This window comes from Protopterus annectens, chromosome 6.part1, assembly GCF_019279795.1.
Source record: "Protopterus annectens isolate FY-2018-M chromosome 6.part1, PAN1.0, whole genome shotgun sequence".
Lineage (NCBI taxonomy): Eukaryota > Metazoa > Chordata > Ceratodontiformes > Protopteridae > Protopterus > Protopterus annectens.
In genome coordinates, this window is record NC_056738.1 from 65,059,922 (window position 1) to 65,079,405 (window position 19,484).

Below are 19,484 nucleotides of genomic sequence, written 5' to 3' on the forward strand. Positions count from 1 at the left end.
CCGTGTGTGTGTGTGTGTGTGTGTGTGTGTGTGTGTGTGTGTGTGTGTGTGTGTGTGTGTGTGTGTGTGCATTATATACATAATGTAGTTTTGTACACTGTTACACACTGAGGAGTGCTTTGTTCTGTATATCTTTTGCAAAGTTTAGATGTTTACATGTCCAGTTGCTGTCATACTATGGAATCCTTCCTAGGCACCCTAATGTAACCATAAAAGCACTGACTTTAGTTTCAGTGATGATGGTCATGTCCCATATTACAGAGTCATGATACAGACAGATTCTTGGGTCCATACAGTACCCCATTATAAAACGTGTAGGGCTTATTTTTTTCATGGTATCATCATCTGAGTAATTCTTTGAAAAATATGTAGTTTCTGCATTGTCACTAGTGAGATTCATATATCTGCAGAACATCTCTGAGACATTAACATCTTCTGATATATTTGCAGTTTCTTCTTCCATAGGAAACAAGTGTATATGGTTTCTCATCCACATTCTGTTTTCTAAGGCATGATAGCCCATTTCAGTTAAGAAGAACTCTAAATGTAATATGCTATTTATTAATTCATTGTGCATATCTTATTATAATAGACTTTAGCTTGTTTACCTACAGCCAGAGAAGTGCAGCTATCCAACATGAAGTCAAATGCTATATACCGTCATTTTTAACTGATAAGCAGAAGCAGGGGCACAAAACAGCTTTATGTATGTGTGTGTCTGTGTGCATCACATATTGATAAATAGAGATATAAAAATGTTACATTTTCAAAACACACTATAAGTTGGTGTGCTTCCTTTATGTTATAGCATAGATACTCTGAATACATACTGATGGGTGTTGTGTTTTAAATTTAGGGGCCTCCAGGTCTTCAGGGATTACAAGGTGAGCAAGGACCAGAAGGAATTGGACTGCCAGGGCCCAAGGTAAGTGTGTTTTATATTATATGCAATGTGCTTCATTTTTATTGGCAGAACTTAGATACATTCTGTTAAATGTGCAGTTATAGCCCCATGCAATGACAGATATTGACCAGTACTACTCTGTGTTGCATATGCTGCCTGACTGAAGAAGGAATATTTTGCAGCATTTGTCTTTTACTCATCTGCTGTATTGTTTGACAGTTTCTTCTAAATAAAGGATAGCTACCACCAAGGAAAACCATTTAGAAATTTCTGACATAAAAAATTTTCTTCCCTTTAGGATTTTAAGATGGATATAATAAATGAACTATAACAAGAAAAGTATTTGCTAGCTTGAAGGAAAGGAGGAAAGTAGTAAAGGAAGAAAAATAATAGAGAAATTTAGAAATGGAAATAGAGCGAGGGAAGGAATGATAGGAAGATAAGTAAACAGTATTGTTTATATCAAGGATAAAATAAATTGTAATAGAAAAGTTAATAAACTGTCATTGACCGTTTATGTTTATTAACATGTTTGGCATAATAAAATAAAGTAATATGAATAAAAAGAGAAATATGCTCAAAAATATAGACTGTTATATCACAGTTTAAACTATTAAGGAGTATTTATATAGGGATGAAAAAAGAGAGGATCAAAAGAAAGAGAAGTGGAAGAAAAGAAAGGAGGAAAGCAATAAAAAGGGAAAAAAATAATAATCTGAATAAAGGAAAAGATGGAAGCAAGGTAAAGAAGGAGAAGAAAAAAATCAGTGAAAGAAAAATATACAAAATTATAATTCTATAAACTATAGGGAAATATAATGAAAAATATATAAGGAATAACATCATATGATTAAAAGAGATGAAGAGGCTATTAATATCATAAAAATTAGAACCCCAATAATCAATTTACAGAGGCAAAGAAATAAAATAAGACATTATACAAGGACAGATAAGATTCTAGAAGAGAAAAGAGCAGCATGCTGTAGTGTTTTTCTTCTTTAGCATCCATTTTATCATTTCTTTTTACCTATTATCCAGTTATAAAACTCAAGAAGAAAATTAATACATATCAGGTAGTTGATCTTAAATGTATTCTTTAAGAACACAGCCATTTAAAATGAAGTATATAATCCAGCTGTCCATGACTTCTCTGTAGTAATGTAATGGAAAACAAAGAAATTTAAAGGTACGTCAAGATGGAAACGTTAGCTTATTTGGGGGTATATGATTAAACTAAGAGTCAGTAGATTCCATGAAAGTGTCTGTCTACCTGCATGTCCCTTATGTATTAGCTAGGTGTTATATGTGTAAATGTCTTTGAAAATAGTCTATATGTTGTCTACACATCGAGTCCTGAGACACGGAATTTCATTCAGTTTTTGCCCTTTGCACTGATTTCTGAATGACAATAAAGTTTACTTTGACTTTGACTTTTGACTTTGACTTTGTATATCAAAATGTGTTTAACATCTACACTTACTCTTAATGTACCCATTAATACCATTAATACCATTATTTTGGTTCTCAGACATAAAAATGTGTTTATGTAAAATTTCTAAACAGTTTTATTCCAGAATTTTAGTAAGCATAAGTAAAATACCAGTAAGAGTGTTACAAGTTATTAAAGATTAATATCATCTTTGAACTTAAAATAAGCTTCAAATATAAATGGTTGGTCAGTAAAGATATTGTCTAAACAGCCTCACATTTAATAAATATGATGTAGTGCTCTTACAAGAAACTCATATTTCTCAAGAAGAAGATGAGTGATTTAAGTTTAAACAATGTGAAATACTAGTTACATCACTGTGCAAACACAAAAAAAGAAGAAGTAATAATAATACTTTCAAACAGACAAGGACATAAGATTATGGCAAAAGTAATATAGAGATTTAACGATAAGGAATAAATGTTTTTATAGCAATCATAGAATTTCAAAATGGATTATTTACTTTTGCAAACATGTTGGATTTCAGGCCCAGCTGCCAAATATGTAACAATTATTTGGATATCCCCTTCAATAATATGAAGGGTAATTTGATATTAGGAAGTAATTTGAATTATATTTTAGACAGACTGGATTTATGTCTAAAAAATCTGAAATATCAGTATTAGTTAAAAGTCAAATGATGTAAGACATATAAATTCCTTAATTTTTACATGTTAATCTTACATATTTGGAATTCAGTCACAGGTTGGGAGGATGTCCTAATGGTTAAAGCGTTTGCCTGACAAACAGGTACAGGGTTTGAATCTCACAGGGGATAATTGGCTAGGTTTAAAATGGCTCACAAGGGTAGTTAGCCTAGTACTAATCTAATCTATATTTTTTCAAGAGAATTAAGTTCTAGAAACAAATCATTTAACATTATAGTTTGTCCTTTATCAGATCATACACATGTATGTTCAAACTAACAATTAAGTATAATAAACTATTTATTGTAAACATAATCCATTTATTTATGGTTATAATAGAGAAATTGAAAGATTGGCTTGAATGGGATGTTTTAAGCTTTGTATCATTTAATAATAAAGATGTTATAAATATAATGTATTATATGGTACATTAAAGTCATATTTATGTATGACAATAATTGGTCAAGAACTAAAATAAAAGAATGGAGTAACAAATTACTTAATATTTAGGATAATATTAATGCAACTAAATTAAAATTAAAAAAGGATAGAAAGTAATATATGATGATAGTAAATAATCTGAATATAAGATAACAAATACTTAATCATAAAACTGCAATAGTATTATATAAAATCAAAACTTTTTCATACTGTATGACCCCTAAAGTTTTCAGTGGCTGGAAAATAAATGCAATATGATCTAAACAACTGAATAGAAATCCTAAGAAGTCTACAAAATAATAACATTTTCTTAGAAACAAAATATAGCTTCTCTCAATTTAAGATATTTTGTAAAGATCTAAATAATAACTCTAATCATTTTCAAATAAAGATATATTAGAAGACTTTGTAAAATGTTATAGAAGTTAATTAATTAATTAATAAGTTAATCAATAATCAATATATAAGTTAATTAATCAATGGGGTGGTGAAAGCCGACACACTCTGGCTAGGCTTATAAATGCCCTTGGGCAGATAGCCTAGTACCTACCTATGAACCTATGAACCTATAATGATTATAAACCATAGGGAATTATAAATTATTTACTGATCACAACTAACAGCATAGGAATAAATTAAATAAAAACAACTAAAAGAAAATAAATATGAGTAAAGATGTGTAATAGCTGAAATATTTAAAATACTAACTCTTAATGTAATTCAAATTCTAAATCAGGTGCTTATCAATGTACAAGCTAATAATTAAATCCAACACACAGATAACCTCCACATAGATAAAGGAACACGGACAAGGGAAATGTAATGTAAAATCAAAACACAGTTGTTCCACACAACGGAGCTGAAAAGAAATGGTAATCCTTTTATTAAATAGGGTAAGCGCTTTCACGGATAAAATTCCACTTCTTCAGACCATATAAAATAACTTCAAGCACATCTATTTAAAGAAATAATCCAAAGACATGTGACCAATCAATTAACCTATACTAATTGCCTTAAAGATATAACAGAATTAAAAATCATTACTGCTAAATCAAATACATCATAATACTGTATGAAAAACAATTTAAGACTAAAATAATTAAATCCCTTTACTATGGAACTTCTCCCTGTTATTCCTATACTAAAACATGACAATGAACCAACTGAATGCTCATCATATAAGCACAATTTCAGCATTGAATTTAGATTAGATTATATATCTTTATTCAATATTCACTAAAAGGGTGAAACTCCACATATCATTGGTTATAAATGAAGATCAAGTTGGATTTCGTATAAATTAATATAAAATAATGTTAGAGTGTCAGTCCTAACACTGTGCAGATTATGCAAAAATAAAATTGCTATTATTAGTCTTTATATAGAAAAAAAATTCAATTTGTTCAACTGGCTGTATTTATTTCGAGCGATAGAAGGAGGTGGTTTTCCAAATGCATTTATAACTTTAATAAAAAGATATTCTAGTAATAAAGCATGCATTAAAATTGGATCTTTTCTGCCATAAACCATATATATAAGTAAAGGAATTAAACAAGGATGTCCAGTATCACCTTTATTATTTGCTGTACTGTCTGAACCTTTAGTTAATTTATTTAGAATGTCAGTATTAAAAATATTAGATTAAGCAACAAATATGAGTTTAAAATATTTTATTTTCAGATGTCATCCTGTTGACAATAATAGATTTAAAATAATAAAGATAGTATTTGCATACAAATCTGAAAAACTTTAAAGCTATATGTTGGCTCGCATTTAATAATAAAAACAAAAACTGCTATAATCCATCAAAAACAGGACTATGCAACAAACAGTGACCATAACTATAATTGGAGCAATAATTGATTAAAAAATCTAGGAATCATACTAAAATAAACTTAGCACAAGAGAATAAAATTACAAAACTGCTCAGGAAAATCTGTAACAAAAGTCTGAATAAAATAATATTGAAAGGAAACTTTAAAGATAGATTGTGGGGGTATATTCAAAATTATATAATGTACTACTCAGTTTCAGAGGGCACTGTAAGGGAGAAATTAAAAGACTGCTTTTGAGCTGCAACAGTATGACAGTTTTGGCTAGAAGTGCCAAAGCTGTTTTACTGAATCATGCTGTATGCAAATGCAGCAATGTGAGGGTATGGCTACTGCAAATTAGCCATGCACTGTGCTCTGAAGCAATACACTAGGATCAAAATAATGCAGTAGAGTGATTGAAAAACAAACACTTCCATGCTTTTTTTAAGCATAACAGAGAGGTATAAATGTTCATTTGATTAAGAAAGCACATTGCTGACTATGGTAGCAGTGGATCTATAGTCAGTACTGCAGCAAGTATTGCAAGTGTATATGATTGTGCTTGTGTGTGCGCGCGCATGTGTGTGTGTGTGTGTGTGTGTGTGTGTGTATACAGGCAGGATTTAGTAGGCTGTAGCTGTGCAGCATCAAGTTGTACAGCCAGTCTGCTCTGTAATAAAAACAGTGTTCTCTATTGAAATGAATGGCTGCAACATGACAAATATTCAAAGAAATTGTGTAGTAGCTTTAAGGTTATACTGCATGACTTTTTTATCTGTGAGGATGCCCGTGTTGCTCAGAAGCCTAATTTATATTGGATGTGCTGCCAATATCAGTGCTTACTTTTGAATTAATGTACAGCTGAGCATCAAGGTTTTGCTCACTGTTTAGGTCTGAAGTGAGGTTTAAGAATTACTTTTTGTTTACATGTCACACGAGGCTGCCATATGAGAATGCTTATGAATGGTATATATATATATATATATATATATATATAATGAATGGTATATATATATCATAAATAGAGATAAATGAAAAATACTGTTTAAGATTCCCTTAAAAGTATTCTTTCTTCATATAGATACATTCTGAGAGAAAAAAGTTATATAATTATTTTAGGTAGAATTTTTCCATTATGATGAAAAAGAAAATATAACATTTGAACTAGAAGAAATTCATGTTGATTTCATGTAGCTAATTTCTATGAAAAACTTTCAATATCATTAAATGAAACTGCTGTATAAAGATGTAGTTCATTCTAAGTAAAAGTCTTAACTGAGCAATAAACTGAGAGCTAGCATTATATTTGTATACTTTCCTTCATGAGCAGATGACATACATTTTAAATGAACAACAAAATAAAGCAGTGTTATATACTTGTACAACACCTATAAGTGCACAGAAGTAAACTGAACAGACAGAAGACATCATTTGATCACGTTTCTAATGCACTTTCAGGTTATTGCGATTCTTAAGTGGAATGAGACATCCCTTGCTGCTTTAGAAAGTCAGATGTATATTGTTTTATTATTAAAATGAAAATCTGAAATGGTTGTTCCAGCCATTTTGATCTTTTTTCACAATTTAAAAATAAGCTTATGCTAATTCCCTATTCTATACTATTTTTTAGGGTGATATAGGCCCCAGAGGACCTACTGGTCTGCCAGGACCACCAGGTGAAGGTATTCCAGGATCAAAGGTAAGTTCCATGAATCAACACATCTTGTTAGAATAAACTATTTCAGTATTTAAAAAAATACCACCTGCTAATATGTTAAAAATGTTTGTCAGCACTGTTTTGGGTATTGAGCAGCAATATATATGTCATTTTTTGATTATGGAGTTTTTGGAGGTAAAGCTACATATACCAGCAAACTGTATGGATAGCTATTTCATTTTTCTCAGGACACCAATAAACACAATTTCTACATTATTTTCACAGAGATGAGGCACTACTTAAGAAGCTTGTTATAGATAGGATAATTTATTTGATAATCTCGTATTCCAGCAAAAACAGAAAGGGAGAGGATGTCTCCAATTAAAAGTATTCAGTTGTGGTTGCTAAGTAAACAGTATTATCCCACCACAAAAGTAGAACTTTTCTCCATATTTTAGATTTTATGCATGGTGGGAGAAAGAATCAACAATTTTCACCAAACTGCCAAAGATGGCTGCAGTGAAATGATTTGGTCCATGCCTGAGTACATAGATACGAGAGGCCATGACTAAGATTTTTTTAACAAAGCTTTAAAAATAAATCTGTAAAATAAATTATCTGCCTTGTTAGAATACTTAACTTGTATTGCTCCTTATAAGGCATAATGAGAAACAGAGGAGAGTCTGATCTCCTACTTAATATGATAAACCAAAATGATGCGCTCATAGAAAACCTCCACCCAAACATTCTTGATAAACATTTCTATTGATATTTTACTGCTAAAACATGATTGATTGGGTTGTTTGTCATTTTTCCTAAAATGAAATTCACTAGGCTAACTTCAGTGAAATTAACCAACCAACTAAAACATCTGTACAAACTATTTGCAAATCTCCTTTTACAAAAATGAAGAATGCGTGAGGTGACTATAAAGGGAAAATATTCATTTCTCAAGGATGAAGCAAACTTGGAATTAAAACAACTGATGCAGGGGGTAGAGTATGGTGGTGCTTCTCCTAACGCATGCAGAGAAAATGCATTTCCTTATTACATTACATTACTAAATACAATCTTCTTATGCACAGACCCCTTTCACTGGATTAGTCAGAAGAGCAAAGGAGTCTCACAGTTCATGAAAGTAGCACCCATCCAAAGAAGCTGTGGCAGAAAGATAGAATAATCTGTTTAAAGACATTTTTTAAGCTTACCTTTATCAAGGTATCATGGAACATACGCAAATGTTCCTTGAAGAAATAAAAGTGTTTCAGCACATTGGCTCGAGAATGCATAAACATTTAGGCCAGTCCTGACTTGAGCTCATCATCTCTAACACACACACACACACACACACACACACACACACACACACATCCAAACACACTCACTTCCTTATACACCCGATATACAGGGAAAATAAATTTTGCAACACAGTTTTCCTACATTAAGCAATAGTATTATTCACACAAAATAAATAATTTTGTTAAGCTTGGGCCATTGATGTGATATCTGGTGAATCTTGCTTTAATAAACCATTTCAGTACTGCTTTAGTGCCATGGCCTAGGCTGCACTCAACCTATCCAGTTCATACAGCTTGATTAGTTTAACTTCCATTTTAATGAAGGTGTTTAACAGTTTCTCTATCAAAGATGTTTTACTTTTGTAAAAAAATCAAAGAGATAGTCACTATCCACTAAGGTATAACCACAAAATGTCAGGCTAGTCCCATCATCATTGAATTTAAATAGTTTCAATAAATATTTATTTACCTTAAAATTGTTAGCTAGATAAATTGTTTGGTGCCAATGGTCATTTTGAAATCAAAGTGAAATTTATTTTAAATTTTGATAAATAAGTATCCTAAAAGAATGAATCTGGATTTCTAATGGCAGTGCTTAATTTAATTAATTTTGATATGTTTACAGTCAAAATACCATAATTAAAAACATATACATTTATTTGTTTTCAGTGAACAGTGTTAGATAAGACAATATAAATGTCTGAAAGTTCTTATTTCATTAAATGAATTATGAATATTTAAGAATTAATGAAGAGATTCATTTTGTTTGCTAGACAATGTAACTAGGATGTAATGACAAAAGGTGCATTTTTATTGTCCCCAGAAGTCTTATCTGCATAGCCATAAGGGAAGAAAACTGATCACTGAACTAGCAGCTTGAGCTGTATTTTTTCATTTTGAAACACAACCTAGGCAAATCTTATTCTTATAACATTACAGTAAAAATGGCAAAGCAAAAATACAACAAAAAGAAACAAAACTTGTCATCCTACACAGCTATGAATTTCAGTCAGTAATAAAAAAAGATAACAGGGAATCTGGATGAGTGTATGTGTGTGTGTGTGTGTTTTAAACGCATTTAAACACTTGACAAACTTAATAATGTACCAACAAAATTTAATCTCAATGGTAGACTATGAAATGCCACAAAAGAAAGTACAAAGTCAATTTCATATAGCTGGCTTTATTAAATATAATACATTTTTCTCCTGTCTATAAAGCATTACAGATTACCTCAAAGCAGATTAAAAAAATGCAGTGTGAACTATTCAAAACCTCACAATCCAGCTTCTATAGTCTCCAACGTTTTTGTCACGGACAAAAAAATTGTCAAAACCATAGCTGAACAAGAACAGTAAAATAGTACACAAGGATGTCGTTCTGCAGGTGTAACTGAGGCCTCAAGTCTAGTTACTCAGAGTAGCAAGGTAGATACAGCAGTGTTCCACTGAAGTAGCCACATAGGTTCATGCTCCTAATTTCTGGCACAAAGCATTATTTTCTGTGGCTTAGATTTAATGCATTGGTATTCAAGTACAGCTACAGGCCTGCTCTCCTCTGGTATGTGCTCATTGGTATTTATAAACACAGAGACAAATTTTATACTACTGACAAGATGGGTTGGGTGGTCCATGGTTTCTCATTCACTGCCTGTGAGAGCCAGATTGTGTAGCTTCGATATTTAGAGACCAAATAATTATACATAGCTCTGAGTTACATTAAAGCCATAGCATGTAACTTAACTATTTCCAGTGTGGATTTTGCATTATCTCTGAATCTCAGTTATTTGAAGTGTCCACAGCTCTTCATAAAATTCCTTGTAGTGTCCATAAGAAGACATTTTTCGGAGCATTTTGCTTGGTTCTACTGTGACTTAGTAAAAGGATACTCCAAAGCTCTAGCATACTCCAGGAGGAAGTATTGCTGCCTGCTGTTGCACCATCTAATCCTGTCACAAGGTGGCGTAATAAAACTACACTCACTGAGACATCCTGCTGAACACTGAAATACTGAAATAGAAGTTACTGAGTGCCCACAGCAGCCTGATGCACCAGCTGTATGAGCTAAATACCTTACCCTCCCCAGTTAACCCCTATGTGTAGTAAAAGTCCCTACTATGTGTGAATAGTCTCAAGTTTGTGCCAATGTCCATATGTCAGGGAGAGCACTTGTATGACATATGATGCACTATAGACACCTGTTGCTGGCTGTTGCCCACAGATGGTCCAGTCCATCATAACATATTCTCAGTTGTGAAGGACATGCTCTGTGCAGTCTTCCCATAGGTGGTTGTGCCTTCTGGATGATGGCTTCAGCTCATGTAGCAGGCTTTTCAGAAAATAGGTGCTTTGATTTTCTTTATAATGGATAAAGGGCAATGTCCCACTTATACTGACATATTTTAACCAGCACCATCTGTACTTCCCCTTGTCAGGTCTTCACAATGTTCTGTACTCAAAAAAGACTGAACCTGTTTAGTTTAAACACCAAGCACAAATTCATCCAGAAGGAGGCAGAATGGATAGCTTTTCATGACTTTCTACATCCCACACTTACAACTGTAGCTATATGCATGTTCAGAATACATAAGATACATTTCTGTCCATGATGGGAACTTTTCCTTTAGGTGTTCATAGATAAAAATTTTACAAAGGCAGAAAGCTCATCAAAGGCAATAACTTCCCAATGATGTCAACATTCACGGAGGAATCATGTAGCTTGGTGAGTGTCATGGTCTGCATCTGGACCTAGATAATCCGGTTGAACTGAAAGAGGCAGCCCCTAGTAGCAGTACTGAGGAAGTGGGACTTTGTGGGTAAGAGATACAAACATGTACTATCAGTACACTCAGTCCTTTTCTCCCCCCAGAATATAACAGGACCTTTCAGATTTCTGTCTCATTAAAATGTATACAAAAGAAACATGTGGCTGACTCCTAGTGCTTGTAAGTGCTGTCTGCAGCTGAAGGCACACAGTGGCCTTGGTGTGAAAAGCGTCTGCCTTCCAGAACTCAGTCTATATAGGCTTTTTAGGTTCCTTCATGGGTTCGTATATTGCTTCTAGAAGTAGGTCAGCTAAGTCTTTTGAAGCCTTCTCTGTTGCAATCCCTCTGATACACCCAACAAATTATTCCCCTTTTCCATAAGGGATGGGGGGTGAGGCCTAGCGTAAAATTGTAATTTCTCATCCATTCTTCAAAGTTCGATTTGGAAATGGTGAGGGATGTGTTTTATTTTACAGAAAGAAAAAGTTTGTTTAGATTTGGTCCACTGGTGTTGTATTTTTCTTACTACCATTCTTACAGATATGCTGTAAATCAAGCAGGACTGGGTCATTTACAACTTGGTATGCCAGGTATATAACACCACGTACAAGATAAAAAGAAATATAGCTTTTACACATTATGGGTATCACTGGGGGCTCATACCTGAGATTCTTTTTCATAGTGAGGAACAGCTGGATTATTTTGGGTTACATGGTTGGACAGATACATACCAAGGGTGTATTGTATTGTACTAATGTCCTGATGAATAATGAGTAGAAGGGCATGATGACAACTTTTTGACTAAGAGGAGATGCCCTTAGTAATCAGTATGACTCTTTAACTACATAATGTAAGCAGTTACAAAACAGTGCAAATCAGTGTAACCCCATACAATATAACACAGCACATTGCAATACGATACAACATGGGTGGAGCAGTGGTGTAGTGGTTAATGTTGTCACCTCATAGCAAGAGGTTCTCCCGTTCGATTCTCTGCTGGGGTGCCTTCTATGTGGAGACTGCATGTCCTCCCTCTGTGTGTGTTTCCTCCCACATTCCAAAGACATGCATCTGAAGTGCTTCTCCCTAGGCCTGCGCTGAAAGTAGGCTCTGTTCTAGTTGGACTTTCCTGGTCAACAAATGTTAAATAAATAAATAAACACAATACAGTACAACTCAGTATAATACAACTCAGTACCTCTCAACATGGTACAGCACAATGCATGACAGTATTATTAGGCTGTACTGAGCAGTAGGCATGGATGCTGCTACTCAACAAACCAAGAGAAACATTCAGTGAAGTAATAGTGCAAGAGTACAAGCAGGGATGCTACAGCACAGTCTTCCTAAAGTCACATTTATAACTGACTCCAAGATTCAGTAAGGTGATTAATGCAGCAGGTAAAATGTCACACGATTCCACAAGATGAATTATACAGTAGGCAAAATAATAACAAACACACAGGGAACCAGTGTAATGGAGATATGACAAAAATCTAAAAACGAACACAAAATAAAATTTATTGAGTAAGCACTCTTGTCAGCAAGTGAAAGTGACTTCATCAGATTCAAAAGATACAAATACTCGCAACATTTAAATATGACTAAAAGTCACCTGACAATATTCCAGCACAAATCTGTATTACAAATCCAATAAAACATTATTAAAGTATTTTCAATTTCTGTCTTTTTAACACACATTAAAAATTCAAATGATCATTTAAACTAAGGGCATAAAGGATCCTAGTGAGAATGTAAAGTAAGTAAGGTGAGGTAATTTACTATCGGCATGGTTTTGACAGTCACTTTTGATGCCAACACTATTAAAGCTATTATTAATGATAACTGGAGGAATTTAAGTGCTGATATGCAAGTCAGTACATTGGTAGGCGAAAGACCGTTTTTTTGTTAATAAGAACACCAGTAACTTAAAAGTATGTTTTTGAAAAAACATAAATAAAAGTAGAGTTTTGATATGAGAAATAAAGGGGCATATGTATGTAACAATTATGGCTGTTGTAGATATAGAGCCAATAGCCCTCATTTTTGGTGTGTCAGTACAGATATTACTTATTCTCCTCCTAAATATTGTGATTGTGATACAAACAACGTGGTTTATGCAGCAGAGTATATGAATTGTCAGTCAGCTAAGAGAATAAAAGGAAGAATTTATGAACATGTATGCTATTAAAAGTAAAAACAGAAGAAATGCTTTGTAGAGACATACTAAAGATTGTAATGATTTTAAGAAATATTTGTTTTATGTTTTAAATTGAATAGAACTGGACATAAGAGGAGGGGGTTCAGAGATTTTTATTAGATATTAAAGATTTTGAATGGCAGCTACTTCTAAATGCTGCAGCTGATAGAAGTTTGAATAATCATTTGAATTTTAAGTGTGTGTTAAGAAGAGAAAAATTTAAAACACTTAAATAATGTTTTATAGTTTTAATGGATTTGTAATATGAATTTTTCCTGGAATATGTCAATGTGATTGGTTTATTTCTTGTCATGCAACTTTTAGAGATGTATTTAAATGTTGCGAGTATTTGAATGTTTTGAGTCTGATAAAGTCACTTGTTAATGAATGTGCTTACTCAATAAATTTTATTTTGTGTTTGTGCTCGTATTTTACTACTGTTTATTTTTACAATAGGCAAAACATTACAAAAAACATTACTATGTAGAGTAGGTGCAGAAAATGCTGCCAGCTGCTGCCACATGCAACCAGGCACAGGTGAGCATTAGAGTGCATTAATCCAGGGACTGGGACTTTGGAGGAATTAGACAGTTAACAACACAGGGAATTGCTACTGTGATATGCAGTCAGGTACTGTGCTGTGTATTCCTCAAACCCACTGGTCTAACCTGAGCACTTCCTAGATGGTGTGGGACTGTTTTTCAAGTCAAATCTGGTGGCATCAAGGCTGATTTGTTGTGAGACAGCCCAACTCAAGAAAAGTGATGGTGTCTGCAAACACGTCCAGTTTAAAGCAGATCACAGGAGCATACAGGACAATTCAAATTAACACTGCTATATAAATATTTGTTAGGCTGGGGAAAACATAGTATTTTTTATCTCACTAAGGAAGAACCAGATAGACCAGTTTTGGATGCAAAATTACCCAGCAAAAGACATGACTTTTAAATTAACATTAGTACAATGTAGTATATAAAATAAGTAAAAAGGTTATTTCTTTGATTGCATAGAACAAATTTTCAAATCAAATCTAGTAGTATAGTTGAAGACTAGTTTGTTTTTTTCCAGCTCAGCACAATAGACCTCCAATTTTTCCCTTATGTATATGCCAACCTTCCCATTGCAAAATATCTAGACTATGCCCCTCTCCCCATAATCACCTCTAAACAGATATTAAAAAATACACCAGGACCCAAATCTCTATGGGTCCAGATAAAATTGCAGGCTGTTTCCTGGTAGTATACTATATTATACTGTGCTGCACTTTTTTAATACTTTTTTAGACTGTTTCACTCTGTGCCAGTTTTGGATGGGAAGTTAAAAATATGCAAGTAGGCAGTTCTGTATATGTACCACATATAAATGGGGCATCAAATGTAGTTATTCAGAGACTGCAATGGCACCACATATATTGCAGTGCTCTACTAAAATACTTACACAGGTGCATGCCACTAGTCATTGGCAAGTAGCATTATTGTCAGTGGATAAGATTTAATAAGGGCTACCTCTTTTCCAGCTGCAGTCTGTGGCTCTCCACTGGCTATATATAGCTTCTCTTTTACCTCTGATATCCTTAAAAAGTTGTGAGATTCAGAAATTATATTTTGTTCTGCACTTTTCCTTCTCACCACCAGGAATACTCCTTCCTTCATTGAGTATTGGCTACTGGTGATGTAATTTAGGCTTTTTAACTTGCTGTGAATGCATGATGTATCCAGACATCTCTTCCACTGGAGAATACACAGGAAGGACTTATGGCATAGCAACATTTGTACCACAACACTTCACACCAGGACATCCAGGATAGTTTGTGTTCACTTCTGTCATGATAGTGCAGCCATATGCTTCAAGTAAGCAACAACATCATAAATTTGTGCAGGTCCACAGTCAGAGGGATGGTGATTTCCTTTGCAGCATAACAGTTTCTAAGTATTCATCAGAATAGGGTGACAGCCCTTCATTTCCAATGCTTTTTGGCCTTAAGTATGAAACCCTAATCACCCTTGCCCTTGTTGTTGCTGTACAAGATGGTACACAGAGGAATGGCGACATGGATGGAGTTTAAATCTCATCAATGCCACCTAGGTATTGTACAACATGGTTGATGAATGTGGTTTGAAGTGAACCAGTGCACCTGACAATGTCACAGATTGATGGCATCATCACCATTAACGTGCAAAAAAGGTCCTAGATGGCACCACAGGAATGGTCTCTTGAGTCACCACTGGTACTCTACAGATTCAAATAGAAGAAATAAACTGATCACAAGTCTAACTCAGTAATCAATTTACAAAATGCAACCTAGTCCAAGAGCATAAAGGGAGTATGTACTGTTGTTATGGGTAAGGTGTGACCTTTCAACATCCACCCCAGATCAGACTGCACATATGTTAATTACAGAGCTGAGCCTTTGGACAAGCATCTCTAGGCCCCTTTCTCACCAATTTATGAACTAAAGTATATCGTAGTGCCCCTTTCCCAAGGTAACTGCCTTTCACACAAGTTATGTTTACACATAAGCACAATTCCTAGTAAGGACTGGCAGAATTGTCCAATTCCCCACAACTTACTTTCTGGTATAGTAGTATAGCTACCATCCTGGAAAGGCCAAAACCTCTACTGCTCTTAAGTCAAGTATAAAATCTACCCTGTATTTTTTTCTCTGGTAGTAAGCAAAAAGGACTAGCTAGGTAGAGTGCAGTCATAGCTTGTTAAACTACAGTAGTGAATGATAATCATAATATAGCTATAATGTTTATGCAGCTAGATAGATAGGTATGTGTGTGTGTGTGTGTGTGTGTGTGTGTGTGTGTGTGTGTGTGTGTGTGTGTGTGTGTGTGTGTGTGTGTGTGTGTGTGTGAAAAGATCAGCTACAAAGGCTTAAAAGTGAATAAACTTTTCTTAAACAATAAGGCAAGCAATACAGTTCCTGACTAAACATGTAGATGAATAAGAAAAAGCACAAGGAATATCAAAATAACAGTTAAACTGGACAGAGTATGTGTTGAAAAATTAGATGTGCAGATAATTAAATAATTTAGTTATTTCTTACTGGAGAATGCTGAACCTAACCAGCCTAAGCTGAAAAAAGTTAAAAATATTCAGGCAGGACACCAAACCTTTGCAGAGATGTGTTTCCATTTTTTCCAAGTAAAGACAAGGAAGAACAAAGACCATTCTCAAATATTTATGCACATTTCAGGCTATTATATCTGTTCTGGTCCCCAAAAACCATTACATCGTTTTATTTTGCAGAAAGCATTACATAACCTAATTTAACTGTTTTGCTTTCCCACAATAAAAGTTACTAAAGCAGTTCTTCCATCTGCAAAGGGCACAGGCTTAATTACATCAGCCCAGAAACAGTAGCAACTTCAAATATAAAGAATTTCTGGGCTGTCTGAATTTTAGTATCTGCTTTCTTTTCACATTTCTGATCAGCTACTTCTTTGAAGAAGACTGCAATTACATTGTATGACATGCTACCACTAAGATGTAAGAAGTTATATCTTGCATTTCAAGCACTAGATTCACTCATTTCTATTCTTTTCATCCCACTTTATTTTAAAAGAAAAAAAGTGACATGATTGCATGCACCAAATGTGTTTTTAGTAGAGTGAAAGAAAAATACACAACATCTTTAAACCACTTTTACTTAGCCTGGCATCAGCCCTGGTACCACATAAATAACCATAATTAATAATCAGTCTCTGGCTATGGTGGGCAAGATGCCAACTCACAGCAAGGATATATCTGGGCCCTTTACTGTAGTTTTTTTGTTTTCTTATCATGTTAATAAGCACACTACCATCACCAATGCTTCTGGTGGCACTATTGACAAAATCAAATCACACTGTAGACTCCAACTACCCTAATGTCAGCAGATAACATAAAAGTGCCCTGCTTAGTGACCATGTACACACATGCACAGACCAATGTAATTAGCTATTTGCAGATTTTGTATTTTATATTTAAAGAAATTAGTCTAAGTGAGTTCAGCTTTAACAAGCTGCCTTGGATGCCACCATGTAGTCATTAGTTTAAGAGTCCGCATCCTTTTGAAATAATATGATCAGATCTGGGTGTAGGACAGCTTTTTGAAATACCTTTGATTGCAGAAGATCTAGGTTAGTTCCCTTACCAGGTATGGGGGTATGTGTTTGCATCATAAAAAGGTTTTGTACTGCTGAGATGTTCCTAATTTTCAAAAACAACATTCCCATCTGCTTTTTCTGTTGGTGCTTCAGGTGATGGCTAAACATATCATAGTGCTTATCTACCAAATAACAGAAAATCAAGTAGTATATACGTTTCATGTCTCATAATGAATATTTTATGTATCTCAGGGTCATCCTACCCGTAGGTTTCCACCTTAAGCACTGAAGCTTTTTGCAGTACTTTGAATTACCCCTTAGAAGAATCATTGTAGTTGTATGATGCTTCTGTGTGTTTCTTTTTGATTACTTGTCTTTTGGTGAGCACATATTATTCAGTGGAAGCAACCATAGCTGCATAGCTCTCAGACACTCTGTTAGCTGTAAATGCATATCATCTTAAATTATTTTAGGGAAGTGTCCCCTTCCAAATGAATCCTGCATTATAGGTGTCATGTATGATGCAGTCCCTTCCATCTCCAGATGCAGGTCTTTATTTCCATATGAGTCAATGCAGTCACCTGCTGCACTGTTTACAGCTTCTGTATGTTTTCTTCTGTAAAGAACAAGCTAACTTAAACATTATAGCTGTACAGTGATAAACATTTGTACACTTTCAAGTTCCCACAGTTCACTTTTCTAAAATAATGCAATGCAATGCCTTACCCAAAAGTAATCTAACTGATGCACTACTATTGAGTTTGTTGCTGTTGAGATTATGTATTAATTATTTTGATGACAACTAACTCAAAAATATACCATCCTTATGTCAAGCAAAACATTATGCTAGTATGGCACAAACAAGTGAATGAAAAAGGAAAACATGGACCCTTGTCTGGAGATTGAACCTAGGGCTTCCTGTATTCCATGTGTTTGTCACTGACCCTTGTCTGGAGACTGATGCCAGGGCTTCCTGTATTCCATGTGTTTGTCACTGACCCTTGTCTGGAGACTGAAGCTAGAGCTTCCAGTATTCCACGTGTTTGTCACTGACCCTTGTCTAGAGACTAAAGCCAGGGCTTCCTGTATTCCATGTGTTTGTCACTGACCCTTGTCTGGAGACTGAAGCCAGGGCTTCCTGCATTCCATGTGTTTGTCACTGACCCTTGTCTGGAGACTGAACCCAGGGGCTTTCTGTATTCCATGTGTTTGTCACTGACTCTTGTCTGGAGACTGAAGCCAGGGCTTCCTGTATTCCATGTGTTTGTCACTGACCCTTGTCTGGAGACTGAAGCCAGGGCTTCCTGCATTCCATGTGTTTGTCACTGACCCTTGTCTGGAGACTGAACCCAGGGGCTTCCTGTATTCCATGTGTTTGTCACTGACTCTTGTCTGGAGACTGAAGCCAGGGCTTCCTGTATTCCATGTGTTTGTCACTGACCCTTGTCTGGAGACTGAACCCAGGGCTTCCTGTATTTCATGTGTTTGTCACTGAAACTGGAACAGCAGGGAATTGCTGTATAGCTATGTGCCTGGTTTCTCTCAAGAGCCAGAAAATAAAAAAACTGCACCAAGCTGACACACCAAATATTTAATGAAATAAAATAAAAGGGTAAGCACTTTCACGACTGTACTCGTCTCTTCATCAGACACATGAATGAGAATAACAACAGCATTTATAATGTATCTAGTTTATTAACTTTTATGTTTTTAAACTGTTTCTATAATAGGTTTCTACTCATATTTATGATGGCTGCTAAAGCAGACGTGACTTTTTAATATCAGCTGACTATTAGATTATAAATGCTGTTTTATTCTCATTCATGTGTCTGATGAAGCGATGAGTACAGTTATGAAAGCGTTTACCCTTTTATTTTATTTCATTAAATATTTGGTGTGTCAGCTTGGTGCAGTTTTTTTTCTTTTCTGGTTTTTATTCGTTGTCTGCATCTGCCTTATTTTAAGCCGTTTGTTTTTTTAGTTTGTTTCTCTCAAGAGCACTTGTTTTTCCTTTCATCAAGGAAAGCACCATGGTGTTGATTTTGAACTCACAAGCACCCAATGCAGAACAAGCAATTTAACCTAATATTGTTTTAACAACTCAACAAAACATGTTGCTGCTTGTAACCAAATATGTGATGAAAAGGTCAGTGCTGCATAACAGCATGCCACAAAG

At 34.5% G+C, this 19,484-nt stretch overlaps 1 protein-coding gene across 1 annotated transcript in view; it reads left to right on the forward strand.

The window, feature by feature from the left end:
- COL28A1 (collagen type XXVIII alpha 1 chain) overlaps positions 1-19,484 on the forward strand; it is a 914,882-nt gene that overhangs the window by 715,509 nt on the left and 179,889 nt on the right. Inside the window, exons 25-26 of the mRNA XM_044075485.1 lie at positions 857-925; positions 6,926-6,994. Of these exons, the coding sequence (XP_043931420.1) occupies positions 857-925; positions 6,926-6,994 (138 nt within the window). The remainder of the gene's footprint in view (positions 1-856; positions 926-6,925; positions 6,995-19,484) is intronic.